General features: G+C 41.0%; 1 protein-coding gene across 20 annotated transcripts in view; it reads right to left on the reverse strand.

Moving 5' to 3' along the window:
- Nucleotides 1-16,290, reverse strand: part of LOC110256043 (signal peptide, CUB and EGF-like domain-containing protein 3) — a 69,241-nt gene that overhangs the window by 33,510 nt on the left and 19,441 nt on the right. For 5 of the 20 annotated variants that reach the window (XM_021067377.1, XM_021067378.1, XM_021067376.1 and 2 more), the window contains 5 exons: nt 13,169-13,276; nt 10,233-10,334; nt 5,722-5,829; nt 1,222-1,323; nt 710-811 (listed from right to left, as the gene is read on the reverse strand). In XM_021067377.1, the coding sequence (XP_020923036.1) occupies nt 710-811; nt 1,222-1,323; nt 5,722-5,829; nt 10,233-10,334; nt 13,169-13,276 (522 nt within the window). The remainder of the gene's footprint in view (nt 1-709; nt 812-1,221; nt 1,324-5,721; nt 5,830-10,232; nt 10,335-13,168; nt 13,277-16,290) is intronic. The other 15 variants (XM_021067379.1, XM_021067387.1, XM_021067383.1 and 12 more) reach the window with 8 other exon arrangements.

A 16,290-nucleotide genomic window follows, 5' to 3' on the forward strand; every position in this document is an offset into this window, starting at 1 on the left:
AGCAGATTTTAATTAATTTAATTAAAAATAGTCTTTAAAAAAGGAAAAAATTAAAGGAGAGTCTTGGTTTTCAACCATATATATATATATATGGGGTATAAAAACATTAAGTTATTCTTTTTTTTTTTTTTGGCCACTCCCATGGCACGTGGAAGATTTCTGGGCAGGAAGCAAAACCCACATCACGGCAGTGACAACACTGGATCTTTAACCCACTGAGCCGTCAGGGAACTTAAAAGAGTTTTTTTGTTTTTTTTGGGGGGGGGTGGCACCTGCAGCGTATGGATGTTTCCAGGCTAGGAGTTTAGTCAGAGCAGCAGTTGCCAGCCTACATGCCACAGCCGCAGCAATGCCAGATCCTAGCTGTGTCTGCGACCTACATCACAGATCACGGCATCGCCAGATCCTTAACCCACTGAGCAAAGCCAGGGATCCAACCCACGTCCTCATAGATATGAGTTGGATTCAATACTTCTGTGCCACAATGGGAACTCCCCCAAGAGTTATTCTTAAAAAGAAATCCCCATGATGAAAAAAGTTGAGAATGACTGAAAGCAATAGATGGTGATGGAGAAGTCCAAGAATCCCATTTACTTTACATCTTATGATGAAAACTTCACAACCATACTCAAGGGTTCATTACTGTTGAACAAGTTTGGAAAGGGTGGGCAGGACCAAGCTCAAGTGCCCACAGGGCTCTCGGCCTTACCTCCTCCCTGGGGTGGGGAGCAGACACGGCCACATCCATTGCTGGTGCATCGTCTTCCTGCCCCACAGTCCTGGTCTACATTGCACTCCGTCACACAGATACCTACGTCATGAGAAAAGACCGGGTTGAGATGCTTACATAAAGCCAGTACTTATCTCATAAATGAGCCTGACCTAATAATAGCAGTTTGCATTTTGATCTAACACTTCACTGTTTAAACATAATCTCACATAGAACCTCATCTGACTCTTCTAACAAATAAGTTTTGAAGTATTTGCAGGAGTATTTGGAGCATTTCCTTAGGAATGGAGTATCCATAGGAAAGAAAACTGCAAAGAAAGCAGGTTAATGGTAACCAAATGGGCTTTAACTGGTAAGTTTTCTTATTTTGTATTTCATAGATTGAGGACATGAAGGGGCTGTCTGGTCAACAGCAGAGTTGGGATTTGAATCCAAGGACATTTGCCTTGAAAGCTCAAGTCCATTTCACTCTACAGAAAGTCCAGACTCACCTACTTGAGGGATGGGGGAGCAGACGTGCCCACAGCCCTTCCTCACGCACTGATGTCCACTCCCACAGTCCTTGTCTTCTCTGCATTGGTGCTCGCAGGCCTCTGACAAGAGCAAACACTCAGTTAAAAGCTCTGAAGTCATATAATTAGAAAATAAATATTTTAGTTGCCTTTACAATGTCATTCAAAAGCCATCAGTTACTGAGATATAAACTGAACAAGTATGTGTAGAAAACCACATGATATTACTAAAACATTTTAAATATCTTCATGAATGGAGAGATATGCCACATTCATGGATGGAAATACTTAGTGTTATAAAGATGTCTGTTTCCCCCAAATTGAAATGGAATATAGTCTCAGTCAAAATCTGAGAAGGATTTTTCATGAAAATGAATATCCTGATTTGAAAACTTTATATGAAAATTCCAAAAATCGACAATACTCAAGACACTTTTAAATGACGTTGAAGGACTTAAGTTACTGTTCATCAGGACTAATTAAAATGTGGCAGGAAACGAGATGGTGTGGTGTTGGTACAAGACAGACAAGGAGACCAACGGGACAGATACACACACATGATCTCCTAGCTTATGACCAAGGACCCACTGCAACACAAAAGGGGAAAGAATGGTCTTTTCAGGAAATGTGGTTGGATCCACTGGATGGTCCATGTGAAAAAAGGAAACTTGTCTCCTATTTTATACAAGAAAACAAAATTTGTCCCAAATAGGTATAAGACCTAAGAGAAAGGGAAAGCCATAAAGCTTCTAGAAGATACTATAGTAAATAGTTTCATGATCTTGGGTTAGGCAAATATTTTGTAAATATTACAGATATTACAGACCATTAAAATAGAGAGATGGAATCTCATTAAAATTAGGAAATTTGGAGTTCCCGTCGTGGCGCAGTGGTTAACGAATCCGACTAGGAACCATGAGGTTGCGGGTTCGTCCCTGCCCTTGCTCAGTGGGTTAACGATCTGGCGTTGCCGTGAACTGTGGTGTAGGTTGCAGACGCGGCTTGGATCCTGAGTTGCTGTGGCTCTGGCGTAGGCCGGTGGCTACAGCTCCGATTCAACCCCTAGCCTGGGAACCTCCATATGCCGCGGGAGCGGCCCAAGAAATAGCAACAACAACAACAACAAAACAACAACAAAAAAGACAAAAGACAAAAAAAAAAAAAAAATTAGGAAATTTTCTTCGTTGAATGAAATCATTAACAGAGAGAAAAGAAAAGCTAAACTGGGAGATTAATGTTTACTATATATATATATATATACACATATATAATACATATAATATGAGTAGTACACATATTTATATACAGTACATATGTGTGTGTATATATATATATACACACAGACAAAATAATGATGTATCTAGAATATCTTACAAATCAATAGGAAAATCAGATAACCTACAGAAATATGGGCAAAAGAATCAAATGACATTGCAAAAGAGAAAGTTAGAAGTTGTTAAAAATACTGTCAGATTCTGGGAAGGTGGTTTTAGTTGTGCTGGTTGACATAATTTTTGAATCTTCCAACATCTTCCCATAAAAACATACAGAGCAATTAAAATAGCAAAACTGAAAACACATAGACAACAAGACTGGGAAAAAAGGTTATCCCCTCAAACTGCAAAATCTGAGTGGAGGGAAGGGGACAAAGCACCATCCTCCACCAGACCAGCGAGGGTCTGCTCTGTGCAGAGTCTGCAGGGGGCAGTGAGGTGACGGATGGAGAAGACCTGGGACCTTGTTCCCAGGACAACGTCCTGAGGAATCCACTAGAGCCTGATCTTCAGCCAAACAAACCTGATTGGAGAGACATCAACATGGGGCCTAGTGAGGCCATTAAATATGTATTCACAGTACAACTGAGACTCAATTACAGTCTATGGAGAGAGTCTATGGAATAGCTACATGCTCTGACAATGTAAACACACTATACCTATCAAACACTGGGGAAGGGGATGGAAAGAACACATGAAAAGGAGAATAAGCTTGACAAATACCGGAAAAGGGTTAAGTGGGGATGCAAGGACATTACCTAAGAGCAGCTGCTGGGGGTGGGGGATGGGCAGAGGGAGGAAGGAAAGGAGGAAATGAGCTAATTTTATTAGGACTATTACTGATAGCAGGAAACCTGTAGGTAACAATCAAAAAAGAGGGAGTGGAGTTCCCATCGTGGCGCAGTGGTTAACGAATCCGACTAGGAACCATGAGGTTGCGGGTTCGGTCCCTGCCCTTGCTCAGTGGGTTAACGATCCGGCGTTGCCGTGAGCTGTGGTGTAGGTTGCAGACGCGGCTCGGATCCCGCGTTGCTGTGGCTCTGGCGTAGGCCGGTGGCTACAGCTCCGATTGGACCCCTAGCCTGGGAACCTCCATATGCCGCAGGAGCGGCCCAAAGAAATAGCAAAAAAAAAGACAAAAAAAAAAAAAAAAAAAAAGAGGGAGTAAGAGTAGTACTCAAAAGTCTTAGTAATAAGGTAACTATTAGAACAAAAATATAAACCTTTCCTAATGCAAATATAGTAAGAGAGAGAAAAAAGGGGAGAGATTATGCAAATAATATAGATTATATAATGAAAGACTCTCTCTCTAAAAAAGATATCTACAACAGTAAATAAAATAATAACAAAAGGCAGGATAAACCATACGATTAAAAGGAGTTCTTCATGAAATGTTTACAGAAATAACATGTAATGAAATAATGTATGAAATTTGTTTCAAAAAACAGGAAATGAGGGAAGTGTGTGGGATTAGAGATAAAAGAAGAAAGACTACACACTGACAATGGTTGAAGTGGGGTGGTGGGTATATAGTCTATCATTATACTATTATATCTGCTTTGTATGTGTTTAGAAATTCCAACAATAAAAATTTTATTTTATTTATTTATTTATTTTTTTGCCATTTCTTGGGCCGCTCCCGCGGCATATGGAGGTTCTCAGGCTAGGGGTCTAATCGGAGCTAGCGGCCTACACCAGAGCCACAGCAACGTGGGATCCGAGCCATGTCTGCAACCTATACCACAGCTCACGGCAACATGAGATCCTTAACCCACTGAGCAAGGCCAGGCATTGAACCCACAACTTCATGGTTCCTAGTTGGAGTCGTTAACCACTGAGCCACGATGGGAACTCCAAAAAAATTTTAAATTAAAATATGTTGAGAAATGGTCAAAATACCTCAATGTGAAAATTACACATTAATGTAAGGTACTAAAATATAAAAATCAGATTGATATGAGATATTAAAATTTCGCATCAGTTTAACTAACTTAATTTGAAAACACTAATGTATTCATACAAACAGATGCAGTAAATGTGGAAAGTTATACCCTGACAGATCACCAATGTTGTTTTTCTGGGTGATGATATTGGGGGTGCCATTTACTTGTTTAAATAGTTTTGGCTGTAGAGTCTTGATTTTCAATCATAACTACGTAGTTATGGGGGATAAAAACATTAAGATTAGAGAAGAAAATCATGGACTTGGAGAAGAGACTTGTGGCTGCCTGATGGGAGGGGGAGGGAGTGGGAGGGATCGGGAGCTTGGGCTTATCAGACACAACTTAGAATAGATTTACAAGGAGATCCTGCTGAATAGCATTGAGAACTATGTCTAGATACTCATGTTGCAACAGAAGAAAGGGTGGGGGAAAAATGTAATTGTAATGTATACATGTAAGGATAACCTGACCCCCTTGCTGTACAGTGGGAAAATTAAAAAAAAAAAAAAAAAGATTTATTCTTCTTATTGGCTGCACCCACATCATGGGGAAGTTCCCTGGCCAGGGATCAAATGTGTGACACAACAGTGACCTGAGCCACAGCAGTGACAACACTGAATCTTTAACCTGATGAGCCACCAGGAGACTCCCAAGAGTTAATCTTTCTTTTTTTTTTTTTTTTGAGTCCTGGATTTCTTTTATTTTTTTCTCTTTGAGGGCTACACCCATGGTATATGGAAGTTTCTAGGTTAGGGGTCAAATTGGAGCCACATCTGTGACATCCAACACAGCTCATGGCAGGTCCCAGATTTCTTTTTCTTTTTTTTATCATTTATTTATATATGTATATATATATATATTTCAACTGTACAGCATGGAGACCCAGTTACACATACATATATACATTCTTTTTTCTCACATTACGTGTTCCATCATAAGTGACTAGACAGAGTTCCCAGTGTGACTCAGCAAGATCCCATCGCTAATCCATCCCAAAGGCAACATTCTGCATCTATTTACCCCAAGCTGCTTACCAAGAGCTGTTCTTAAAAAGAAATTCCAATGCTGAAAAAAGCTGAGAATGACTGATGCAATAGGATCATGACAGAGGAGTCCAAAAGATCACACTTATTTTACATCTTAGGATGAAAACTCTCAAAACCAAACTCAAGGGTTTATTACTACAAGTTTGGAAAGTTTGGACAGGACCAAGCACATATACCCACTGGGCTAAGGGAATCCACCAGGGCTCTCAGCCTTACCTCTTTGCTGGGCTGGGGAGCAGACACGGCCACATCCATTGCTGGTGCATTGTCTTCCTTCCCCACAGTCCTGGTCTACACGGCACTCCGTCACACAGATACCTACATCTTGAGAAAAGACTGGGTTGAGAGGCTCACATTAAACCAGTACTTATCTTATAAATGACCCTGACCTCATGACAGCATTTTACATTTTGATCTGGTACTTCACTGTTTAAACATGATCTCACATAGAACTTCATCCCTCTAATAAAAAAAGATCCGAAGTATTTACAGGACTATTTGGAGCATTTCCTTAGGACTGAAGTACCTGTAGGAAAGAAAGCTGCAAAGAAAGCGGTTAATGGTAACCAAATGGGCTTTAATCAGTAGGTTTTCTTATTTATATTTCACAGACGAGGACATAGAGAGATATCTGGACAATGGCAGAGTTGGGATTTGAATTCAGGGCTATTTGCCTTGAAAGCTCATGTCCCTTTTGCTCTACAGCTCCGTGAAATTAACCTTGAATACAAAGTTGAGCCCCCAAAGGTCAAGAAATTCTTTCTGATTAAGTAGACAGTTTCCTGGATTCTAACCCCTAAAAAGGTCTCAGTGTGGCTTCTTGCTACTGTAGGAGATGGAGTTGAAAGATGGGGGCAGGCCTGGAAGCTGCGTCAAAGCCTTGGGTAAGAGAACACCACCTGTGCCATCATCACAGCACCATCAACAAGAGAATTCTCACTGCGGGTCCTGCCACCTGGCTGACCTGCTTCTGCCACTAGCCCTGTCCTTCTCTCTCAGCCTCCCTTTTATCATCCGTGTGGCCTGGGGAAGTGGGGGAAGACTAGACCAGTTGAGTGACTCCTCAAATATGGCTGATTCTCAGAGTCACCTGGGAGCTTTAGAAAGACCTACAGAGAGCAGGACCTGGTCCAGACCTGATTGCTCAGGTTTTCCAGGGCTGAACCTATAAATGTAGAATTTACTGAGTGTCCCCAGGGATAGAGACCCTCCCAGAGCCAGTGTGCCTCTGACACTGTAGGAGTCCAGAAGCTGTGCCAATTTGATAAGGAAGCTTGGGGACCATAGCTGTCTCTCAGTATTTAATCCTTCCTTCCCTCCTTCCTTCCTTCCTTCCTTCCTTCCTTCCTACATTGTTCATTTACTCATTCATACATTCCCTTGTACCTAATTCATTTCCTTATTCTTTTTTTAAAAAGTACCTACTATATGTAAGGGACAGGACTAGATGTTTCAGGGAGTAGAGATGTAAGTCAGGGTTTGTGTCAGCAAGGCAGAAAAAACCTGGGATGGGAAATCCAAGCTCTCCTATAAGTACATTTCCCAGCACTATACATGTAGTAAGTACCATGAAAGAGGTACTGCAAAGAGATAAAGGATAGGAGTGGCTTAACCATTACTGTGCTAGAAAATAACTGGGGTTTAAATGCCCACACAGAGACATGTGCCTGCACAAACAGACAAAATTTAGATTTCAGGAGCAGATGCTAGGAAAGGGCTGATCCAAAGAATGAATGGAAAAAAAAAAAAAAAAAAAAAAAAAAAAAAAAAAAAAAAAAAAAAAAAAAAAAAAAAAAAAAAAAAAGAATGAATGGAGCCCTTCCTAAGAGTTACCATCCTCATTTTTCACTTTAACAAATTATTCAATTCAGGAGTTCCCTGTGGCCGAGTTGGATAAGGACCTCCCTGCTTTAGCCTGGGTTAAGCCATGACCTGGAAACTTCCACATGCTGCAGGAGCAGCCAAAAAACTCCACAAAACCAAAGGAAATTATACACTTTATAAACTGTCAACTATTGCGAAAAAGTTCACAATCTCTATAGAACTTTATAGTTTAAAGAGTGGTTTCACCAGGTACATGAATGAACAGAGATGATTTTATTCTTAGATGTTGATCAATGTATTTATGGCTCTCGACTCTTCCTAGATTCTGCCTACCCAATGCCCTACCCTCTTTAGTCAATGGCAATCTGAGTTTCCTGGCAAGGGCACACCAGCCTGGAGTAAAGGAGCCAGGGCTTGGCAGTGAGTTTTAAACTAGGCTCTGTTGAATTAGACAACAACAGGCTCTGCTGAGCAAGAAAGGGTTTTGTAAATGTCAGAAGTGCCTCTTTACACATACAAGGCTTAGAACTCTGAGCAGAGAGAAGATGCAGGCATATGTGAGTTCTCATCCTACAGAAAAGGGCAAAGTCTTTCTGATTAATGAAGAAGAGGGGGTGGGGAAGCAGTATCAGAAGGAAGGAAGGAGGGAGTGAGAGGAGAGGAAAGGGAAGGGACTATTGATGAAAACAAACATTCATAACCTCTTTCACTCCTAAGAAGTATATTCTGGAGGACACATTTCCACAGATAGACAAAAATTAAAATTCATTAAAGCTTCCTGAGCAACAGCCAAAAATGTCATGTAAATAAAATGACCACCAAAGGGTACTGGTTAAATGGATTATGATAAATTTACTCATTAGTAATCATTTCATCCAAAAAGAATGAGATGCATTTATGTTGACATGGAAAGATGTCCATATTTAATGTTAAATTGTAAAAGATATATGTAAAACATGATAGGATACCTTATACAAGACAATGGGATATATGTTAATTTATGCAAATTGAGGCCATAATATAGAGCTTGTGCTAATTTCCTTATGCTTCACAGACAGACCTGGGCTCTCCCCATCCTTATCTATGTGGCCACTGCTAAGTCTTAGATCTCACTGCTCTAAGCCTGGTGTCCTCAGCTGTATAACAGTGATACCTGGCACGACTCTAACTCTGAGATGTAAAAGCAGTGATCTCAGAACCTGCCTGGCAAATAGCAGGAGATCAGGACTTGCTTCTTCCCACAGTGCCTGTGTATCTGTCAGGAATCAGTTAATACAGGAGGTTGGTAAAGCCTTCTAGACACCAAATATTGTCAAATAGTTCACACTGCAGTATTTCAAAGACACAAGGAATTTGTTGTATCCAATAAGTTACAAAACACATTGAGTCCACTGGATAATCAATCATCATAGGGTTGCCTGCCATTGTGTACATAATTATGTTGTCCAGTTGGGGGCACTGTTTGCAGTGTGAGTGGGGTGACTTAAGGAAGAGGATAGAAATCAGGGGATGGGAGAGCCAAAGCAAAGAAACTAGGTTCAATCTTTTGTGTTCTCATCTATAAAATAGAGGTGAGAGGAATACCTCCATCTCTGCTCCCGAAAGTTCTCAAGATTAAACAAAATCATGGATTTTGAAAAGACCTGGGGAGTTCCCGTTGCGGCACAGTGATTAACCATGAAAACACCCGGCACAGAGAGATTGCCCAATGGGTGTTTTTCACTCTCTCACACTCGGAGGATGCCAACTTATTGCAAAGGATTATTGAACAATCTCTAAAAACAAGTAAATAGTTCATAAACATCACTGAAGTTTGTTGATAAACTGCATGAGATTTAAAAACCATAAACTCATATGAAATTTCTACCATTGTCAAATAGTGAAAAATGAAAATATAGCCAGCATTATGAAGTTTATCAAACTTTTTTTAAGAATAACATTTAATATTTATATATGTATGTATGTATTGGCAGCTCTGCAGCAGATGGAGTTGCTGAGCCAGGGATCAGAGTCACATGTGTGACCTATGCCACGGAAACTGCAACCCTGCAGCTTTAAACCCATTGTGCCGGGCTGGGGATCAAACCCTCATCCTGGCACTGCAGAGATGCCGCTGATCCCATTGGGCCACAGTGGGAACTGCTATCAAACTTGTTGACAAACACAGTGCATCCTCACAACAGCAAACTGGCAAAGTATCTTTGGATCAAAAAAAACATGCCTGCTCTTTGAGTCAGCAGTACCATTTCTAGGAATGTTTCCCAGGCAAATAATCAAGTTACACATGGAAAGATTTTGTTCTGAGAGACTCTTTGATAGCAAAATATGAGAAGTTTCAAAGTCCCGTGGTCAAGAATTAGTAAACAGAATGTGGTATCTCACAATGAAAATGCTTTGAAGCCTTCAAGAAGAATAGAATTGTAGAAATGTGTCCACACTCAGAGAAAGCTAGTCACTGTATATTACCAGTTGTAAAAAGAAAATGGGCAAGGTTTTAAACATTTGTGGAGTGTGATGCTATAATTATTTGGCATCGTACCCTCTGAATATATATGTGGAAGGATATGAACAAACATGTAACAATGTTTATCCTCTGGTCATGGCATAATGGGCACATTTTGCCTTCCATTTGTTGGCTGTAGTTCCTGATCTTCTCTACTGAGTATGTATTCCTTGAGCAAATGCAATGATTTTTCTCTCAGGATTCTCAGCCTTGAAAATGTTGGGGTAAAGGGTCTCATGACTGCAGTTTTTCTCAAAGAGCAAGAGCAGAGGAGACCCCAGGCATTCAGTGTATTTATTCCCCCCACCTTTCTGGGGGACCACACACTTGTGAAAGGTGAGATCACGCCAAGCTCCTACATCTCCTGGGACAGGCTGGGGTGGAGGCACTCAGGACTCACCGACTTGATGGACGGGGGCGCAGACGTGCCCACAGCCCTTCCTCACGCACTGATGTCCACTCCCACAGTCCCTGTCTTCTCTGCACTGGTGCTCGCAGGCCTCTGATGAGAGGAAAGACTCGGTTAAAAGCTCTGAGGTCTTACAATCAGAAAAATAACGATTTTAGGTATGTTTACACTATCATTCAAAAGTCATCAGTTACCTAGAAATAAAGCAAACAAGTTATGTGCAGAACAAACATTTTAAATATCTTCACGAATGGAGAGATATGCCATGTTCATGATGAAAACACTCAGTGTTACGAAGATGTCCGTTTCCCTCAAACTGAAATGGAATAAAATCCCAGAAGGCTTTTTCATGAGAATGGATAAGCTGATTCTAAAACTTTACATGAAAATCCAAAAATGCGCAATACTCAAGACAAACTTAAGCAACGTAGAAGGACTTCAGCAACCGTCCATCAGGACTTGTTACACTGTGGCAGGGAACGAGATGGTGTGGTGTTGGTACAAGAAGGGCAAGGAGACCAACGGGACAGATACACACACAATATCCTTCGCTTACGACAAAGGACCCACTGCCATACAAAAAAAGGGGAAAGAATCGTCTTTCAGGAAATGAGGATGGATCAACTGGACTGTCCATATGAAGAAAAAGAACACTGTCTCGTATCTCACATCACACAACAAACTCTGTCCCAAATAGGTATAGGACCTAAGGGAAAGGGAAAGCCATAAAGCTTCTAGAAGATAGTAAACAGTTTCATCATGGTCTTGGGATAGGTAAATATTTTGTAAATACTGCAGAAATATTATCATTAAAATAGAGAGATGAGATCTCATTAAAATTAGGAATTTTCTTCGTTGAATGAAACCATTAAGAGAGTGAAAAGAAAAGCTACATTGGGAGAAACTGTTTACTTATCCAGAATCTCCTACAAATCAATGGGAACAATACAGACAACCTAACAGAAATATGGGCAAAAGGATTAAACAGATACTTCATAAACGAAAAAGTTGAAAGTTATTAGAAATAATGTCAGATTCTGGGAAGGTGGTTTTAGTTGTGCTGGTTGACATAATTTTTGAATCTTCCAACATCTTCCCATAAAAACATACAGAGCAATTAAAATAGCAAAACTGAAAACACATAGACAACAAGACTGGGAAAAAAGGTTATCCCCTCAAACTCCAAATCTGAGTGGAGGGAAGGGGACAAAGCACCATCCTCCACCAGACCAGCGAGGGTCTGCTCTGTGCAGAGTCTGTGGGGGCAGTGAGGTGACGGATGGAGAAGACCTGGGACCTTGTTCCCAGGACAACGTCCTGAGGAATCCACTAGAGCCTGATCTTCAGCCCAACAAACCTGATTGGAGAGACATCAACATGGGGCCTAGTGAGGCCATTAAATATGTATTCACAGTAGAACTGAGACTCATTTACAGTCTATGGAGAGAGTCTATGAACTAGCTACATGCTCTGACAATGTAAACACACTATACCTATCAAACACTGGGGAAGGGGATGGAAAGACATATGAAAGGAAATAAGTTGAAATATCTGAAAATGGTTAAGTGGGAATGCAAGGACATTACCTAAGAGCAGCTGCTGGGGGTGGGGGCATGGGCAGAGGGAGGAAGGAAAGGAGGAAATGAGCTAATTTTATTAGGACTATTACTCATAGAAGGAAACCTGCAGGTAATAATAATTAAAAAAAAAAAAAAAGAGAGAGGACCAGGAATAGTACTAAAAGGTCTTAGTATGTGGTAAGTATTAGAACAAATACATAAAACCTATCTAAATGCAAATATATACTAAGAGAGAGAAAAAAGGTGAAAAGGAGAAGAAGAAAGAGATTTCAGAAATAAAGTAGATTATATAATGAAAGACTATCTCTCTGAAAAAGATATCTACAACAGTAAATAAAATAATAACAAAAAGGGAGGATAAAACACACAATTAAAAGGAATTCTTACCACAAAATACATATAGAAATAATATGTAATAAAATAAGGTGTGGAATTTGCTTCAAAATAGCAGGAGACGAGGAAAAGGGGTGGGATTAGAGATGAAAAGAGAATGACTGCACAATGATAATGGGTGATGGGTTCATGGTTACACTAGTCTGTCTATTTTACATGTGTTTTGAATTTGCCATAATAGGAAGTTATAAGTTATGTTGAGGAGTGGTCAAAATATCTTAATGTGAAAATTACACATTAATACAAGGTATTAAAATATAAAAATAAGATTAATATGAGGTATTAAAATTTCACATCAATTTAACTTTTTTTTTTAATGGCTGCACTGGCAGCATATAGAAATTGCTGGGCCAGAACCCACATCACAGCAGTCACCTGAGAACCTGAGCCACAGCAGTGACAATGATGGATCCTTAACCCACTGAGCCTGCAGGGAACCATCAAGTTATTTTTTTTAATTTTACCTTATTTTTATTTTTCTTTTTTCTTTCTTTTTTTCTTTTTAAGGGCAGCACCCACGGCATATGGAGGTCCCTAGGCTAGGGGTCAAGTTGGAACTACAGCTGCTGGCCTACGCCAGAGCCACAGCCAATAAGGATCCGAGCCATGTCTGCGACCTACACCACAGCTCACGGCAACGCTGGATCCTTAACCCTCTGAACAAGGCCAGGGATCAAACCTGTGTCCTCATGGATCCTAGTCTGGTTCAGTACCTGTTGAGTCATCATGGGAACTCCCCACAAGAGTTATTTTAAAAAGATATTCCCATGCTGAAAAAAGTTGAGAATGGCTGAATGCAATGGGATTGTGATGGAGAAGTTCAAAGAATCTCACTTATTTTACATTTCATGATGAAAACTCTCAAAACCATACACAAGGGTTCACTGCCATTGAACAAGTCTGGAAAGGGTGGGCAGGACCAAGCTCATGTGCCCACAGGGCTCTCGGCCTTACCTTTTTGCTGGACTGGGGAGCAGACACGGCCACATCCATTGCTGGTGCATCGTCTTCCTTCCCCACAGTCCTGGTCTACCTTGCACTCCGTCACACAGATACCTACATCTTGAGAAAAGACCGGGTTGAGATGCTCACATTAAACCAGTACTTATCTTATAAATGACCCTGACCTCATAATAGCGATTTGCCTTTTGATCTAATACATCACTGTTTAAACATGATCTCACACAGAACCTCATCTGACCCTCTAACAAATAAGATCTGCAGTATTTGCAGGAATATTTGCAGGAGTATTTGCGGCATTTCCTTAGGACTGAATTACCTATAGGAGAGAAAGCTGCAAAGAAAGCCGGTTAATGGTAACCCAAATGGGCTTTAACTGGTAGATTTTCTTATTTGCATATTATATACGAGGACATGAAGAGGTTGTCTGGTCAATGGCAGAGTTGGGATTTGAATTCAGGGCTATTTGCCTTGAAAGCTCATGTCCCTTTTGCTCTACAGCTCCGTGAAATTAACCTTGAATACAAAGTTGAGCCCCCAAAGGTCAAGAAATTCTTTCTGATGGAAGTAGACAGTTTCCTGGATTCTAACCCCTAAAAAGGTCTCAGTGTGGCTTCTTGCTACTGTAGGAGATGGAGTTGAAAGATGGGGACAGGCCTGGAAGCTGCGTCAAAGCCTTGGGTAAGAGAACACCACCTGTGCCATCATCACAGCACCATCAACAAGAGAATTCTCACTGCGGGTCCTGCCACCTGGCTGACCTGCTTCTGCCACTAGCCCTTCCTTCTCCCTCAGCCTCCTTTATCATCCGTGTGGCCTGGGGAAATGGGGCAAGACTAGACCAGTTGAGTGACTCCTCAAATGTGGCTGATTCTCAGAGTCACCTGGAGTTTGGAAAGAACTACAGAGAGCAAGACCTGGTCCAGACCTGATTGCTCAGGTTCTCCAGGCTGAGCCTATAGATGCAGATTTTAATGAGTGTCCCCAGCGATGCTGACACTGTAGGAATCCACAAGCTGCTGCCTGCTTGGGAAGGAAACCTGGGGGCCATAACTGTCTATTGATATTTAACCATTCCTTCATTCATTCATCCATTGTTCATTTATGCATTCATTTATCCCCTTGTCCCTAATTCATTAAATTATTCTTTTAAAAAAGTACCTACCATATGTAAGGGAGAGGACTAGATGTTTCAGGAAGTAGAGATCTATGTCAGGAGTCCTTAAGGCAGAAAAAAATCTAGGATGGGAAATGAAAGTCTGTTCTATAACTACATTTCACAGTAAAGTAGCATGAAAGAGGTACTGCTAAGAGTTAAAGGAGAGGTGTGGCTTAATCATTACTATCCTACAGAATAAGATGGGATTTAAATACCTACCCATAGACACACAACTGCATGCACACACAGGCAGGCACGCGCGCACACACAAACACACAAAACATAGGTCTCGGGAGCAGATGCTAAGAAGGGGCTGACGCAAAAATGAATGGAGCCCTTCCTGAGAGTTACTGTCAGCACTGTATCATTTTAACAAATTATAGAATTTAGGAGTTCCCTTGTGGCACAGTGGGCTAGAGATCCAGTATTGTCACTGCTATGGCCCGTTTTGCTCCTGTGGCTTGGGTGCATCTTTGGCACCAGAACGTCCACATGCTGCAGGAACAGCCAAAAAATAAATAAAATCCAATATTACAATTTAAAAAATGTCTGCTATTAGGAGTTCCTGCTGTGGCACAGAGGGTTAATGATCCAGCCTGTCTCTGTAGAGGGGATGGTTTGATTCCTGGACCAGAGCGGTGGGTTCAACTTCCAGCAGCCTTGCTGCAACTGTGGTGTAGGTTGCAGATGCAGCTTGGTTTCAGTCCCTGATCAAGGAACTTCCATATGCCATGGGTGAGGCTGAAAACAGAAAAAAAAATAATGCATACTATTGCAAAATAGTTCACAATCTCTACAGAACATTACAGTTTAAGGAATGTTTTCATAATGTACATGACATAACAGAGACAATGTTATTCAGAGATGTTGATCCAGTGTATCTTCTGTTCCTGTCTCCTCAAAGTTTCCAGCTACCCAAGGCCCTGCCCCCAACTCCCATTTTGTCAATGGCGGCCCTTGCTTCTGGGGAGAACACACCAGCCTGGAATAAAAGGTCCAGGGGCACAGCAGAGAGTTTCAAACTGGGCTTTGTTGAATTAGACAACAGAACTGCAGAAGAGCAAAGGTTTTCTAAATGTCAGAAGTGCCTCTTTACACATACAAGGCTTAGAACTCTGAGCAGAGAGAAGATGCAGGACATACGTGAGTTCTCATCCTACAGAAAAGGGAAAGTCCTTCTGGTTAATGAGGAAGAGGGGGTGGGGAAGGGGTATCAGAGGGAAGGAAGGAGGGAGGGGGGAAGGAGGGAGAGGAAAGGGGAGGGACTATTGATGAAAACAAACATTCATAACCTTGACCTTTTCCTTTCACTCCTAAGAAGTATATTCTACAGGAAACAGTTCCACAGATGGACAAAAATATAATACCACGTTCATTAAAACTTCCTGAGGAAAGGCCAAAAAATGTCAAGTAAATAAAATGACCACCAAAGGGTACTGCTTAAATTATGATAAATTTATTCATTCATAATCATTTCACCCAAAAAAGAATGAGATGCATTTGTGTTGACATGGAAAGATGTCCAGGACTAATGTTAAATTGTAAAAGATACATGTGAAACATAATAGGATACTTTATACAAGACAATGGGATATATGTTAATTTATGCAAATTGAGGCCACAGTAAAGGGTTTGGGCTAATTTCCTTATGCTTCACAGACAGACCTGGGCTCTCCCCATCCTTATCAATGTGGCCACAGGTAAGTCATCTCACTGCTCTAAGCCTGGTGTCCTCAGCTGTATAACACTGATACCTGGCACGACTCTAACTCTGAGATGTAAAAGCAGTCATCTCAGAACCTGCCTGGCAAATGGCAGGAGCTCAGGACTTGATGCTTCTTCCCACAGTGACTGTGTGTCTGTCAGGGAATCAGTTAAAGGATAAGGTTGATAAAGCCTTCTAGACACCAAATATTGTCAAATAGTTCACACTGATATTTTTCAAACACACATGGAA

Source organism: Sus scrofa, chromosome 12, assembly GCF_000003025.6.
Source record: "Sus scrofa isolate TJ Tabasco breed Duroc chromosome 12, Sscrofa11.1, whole genome shotgun sequence".
NCBI lineage: Eukaryota > Metazoa > Chordata > Mammalia > Artiodactyla > Suidae > Sus > Sus scrofa.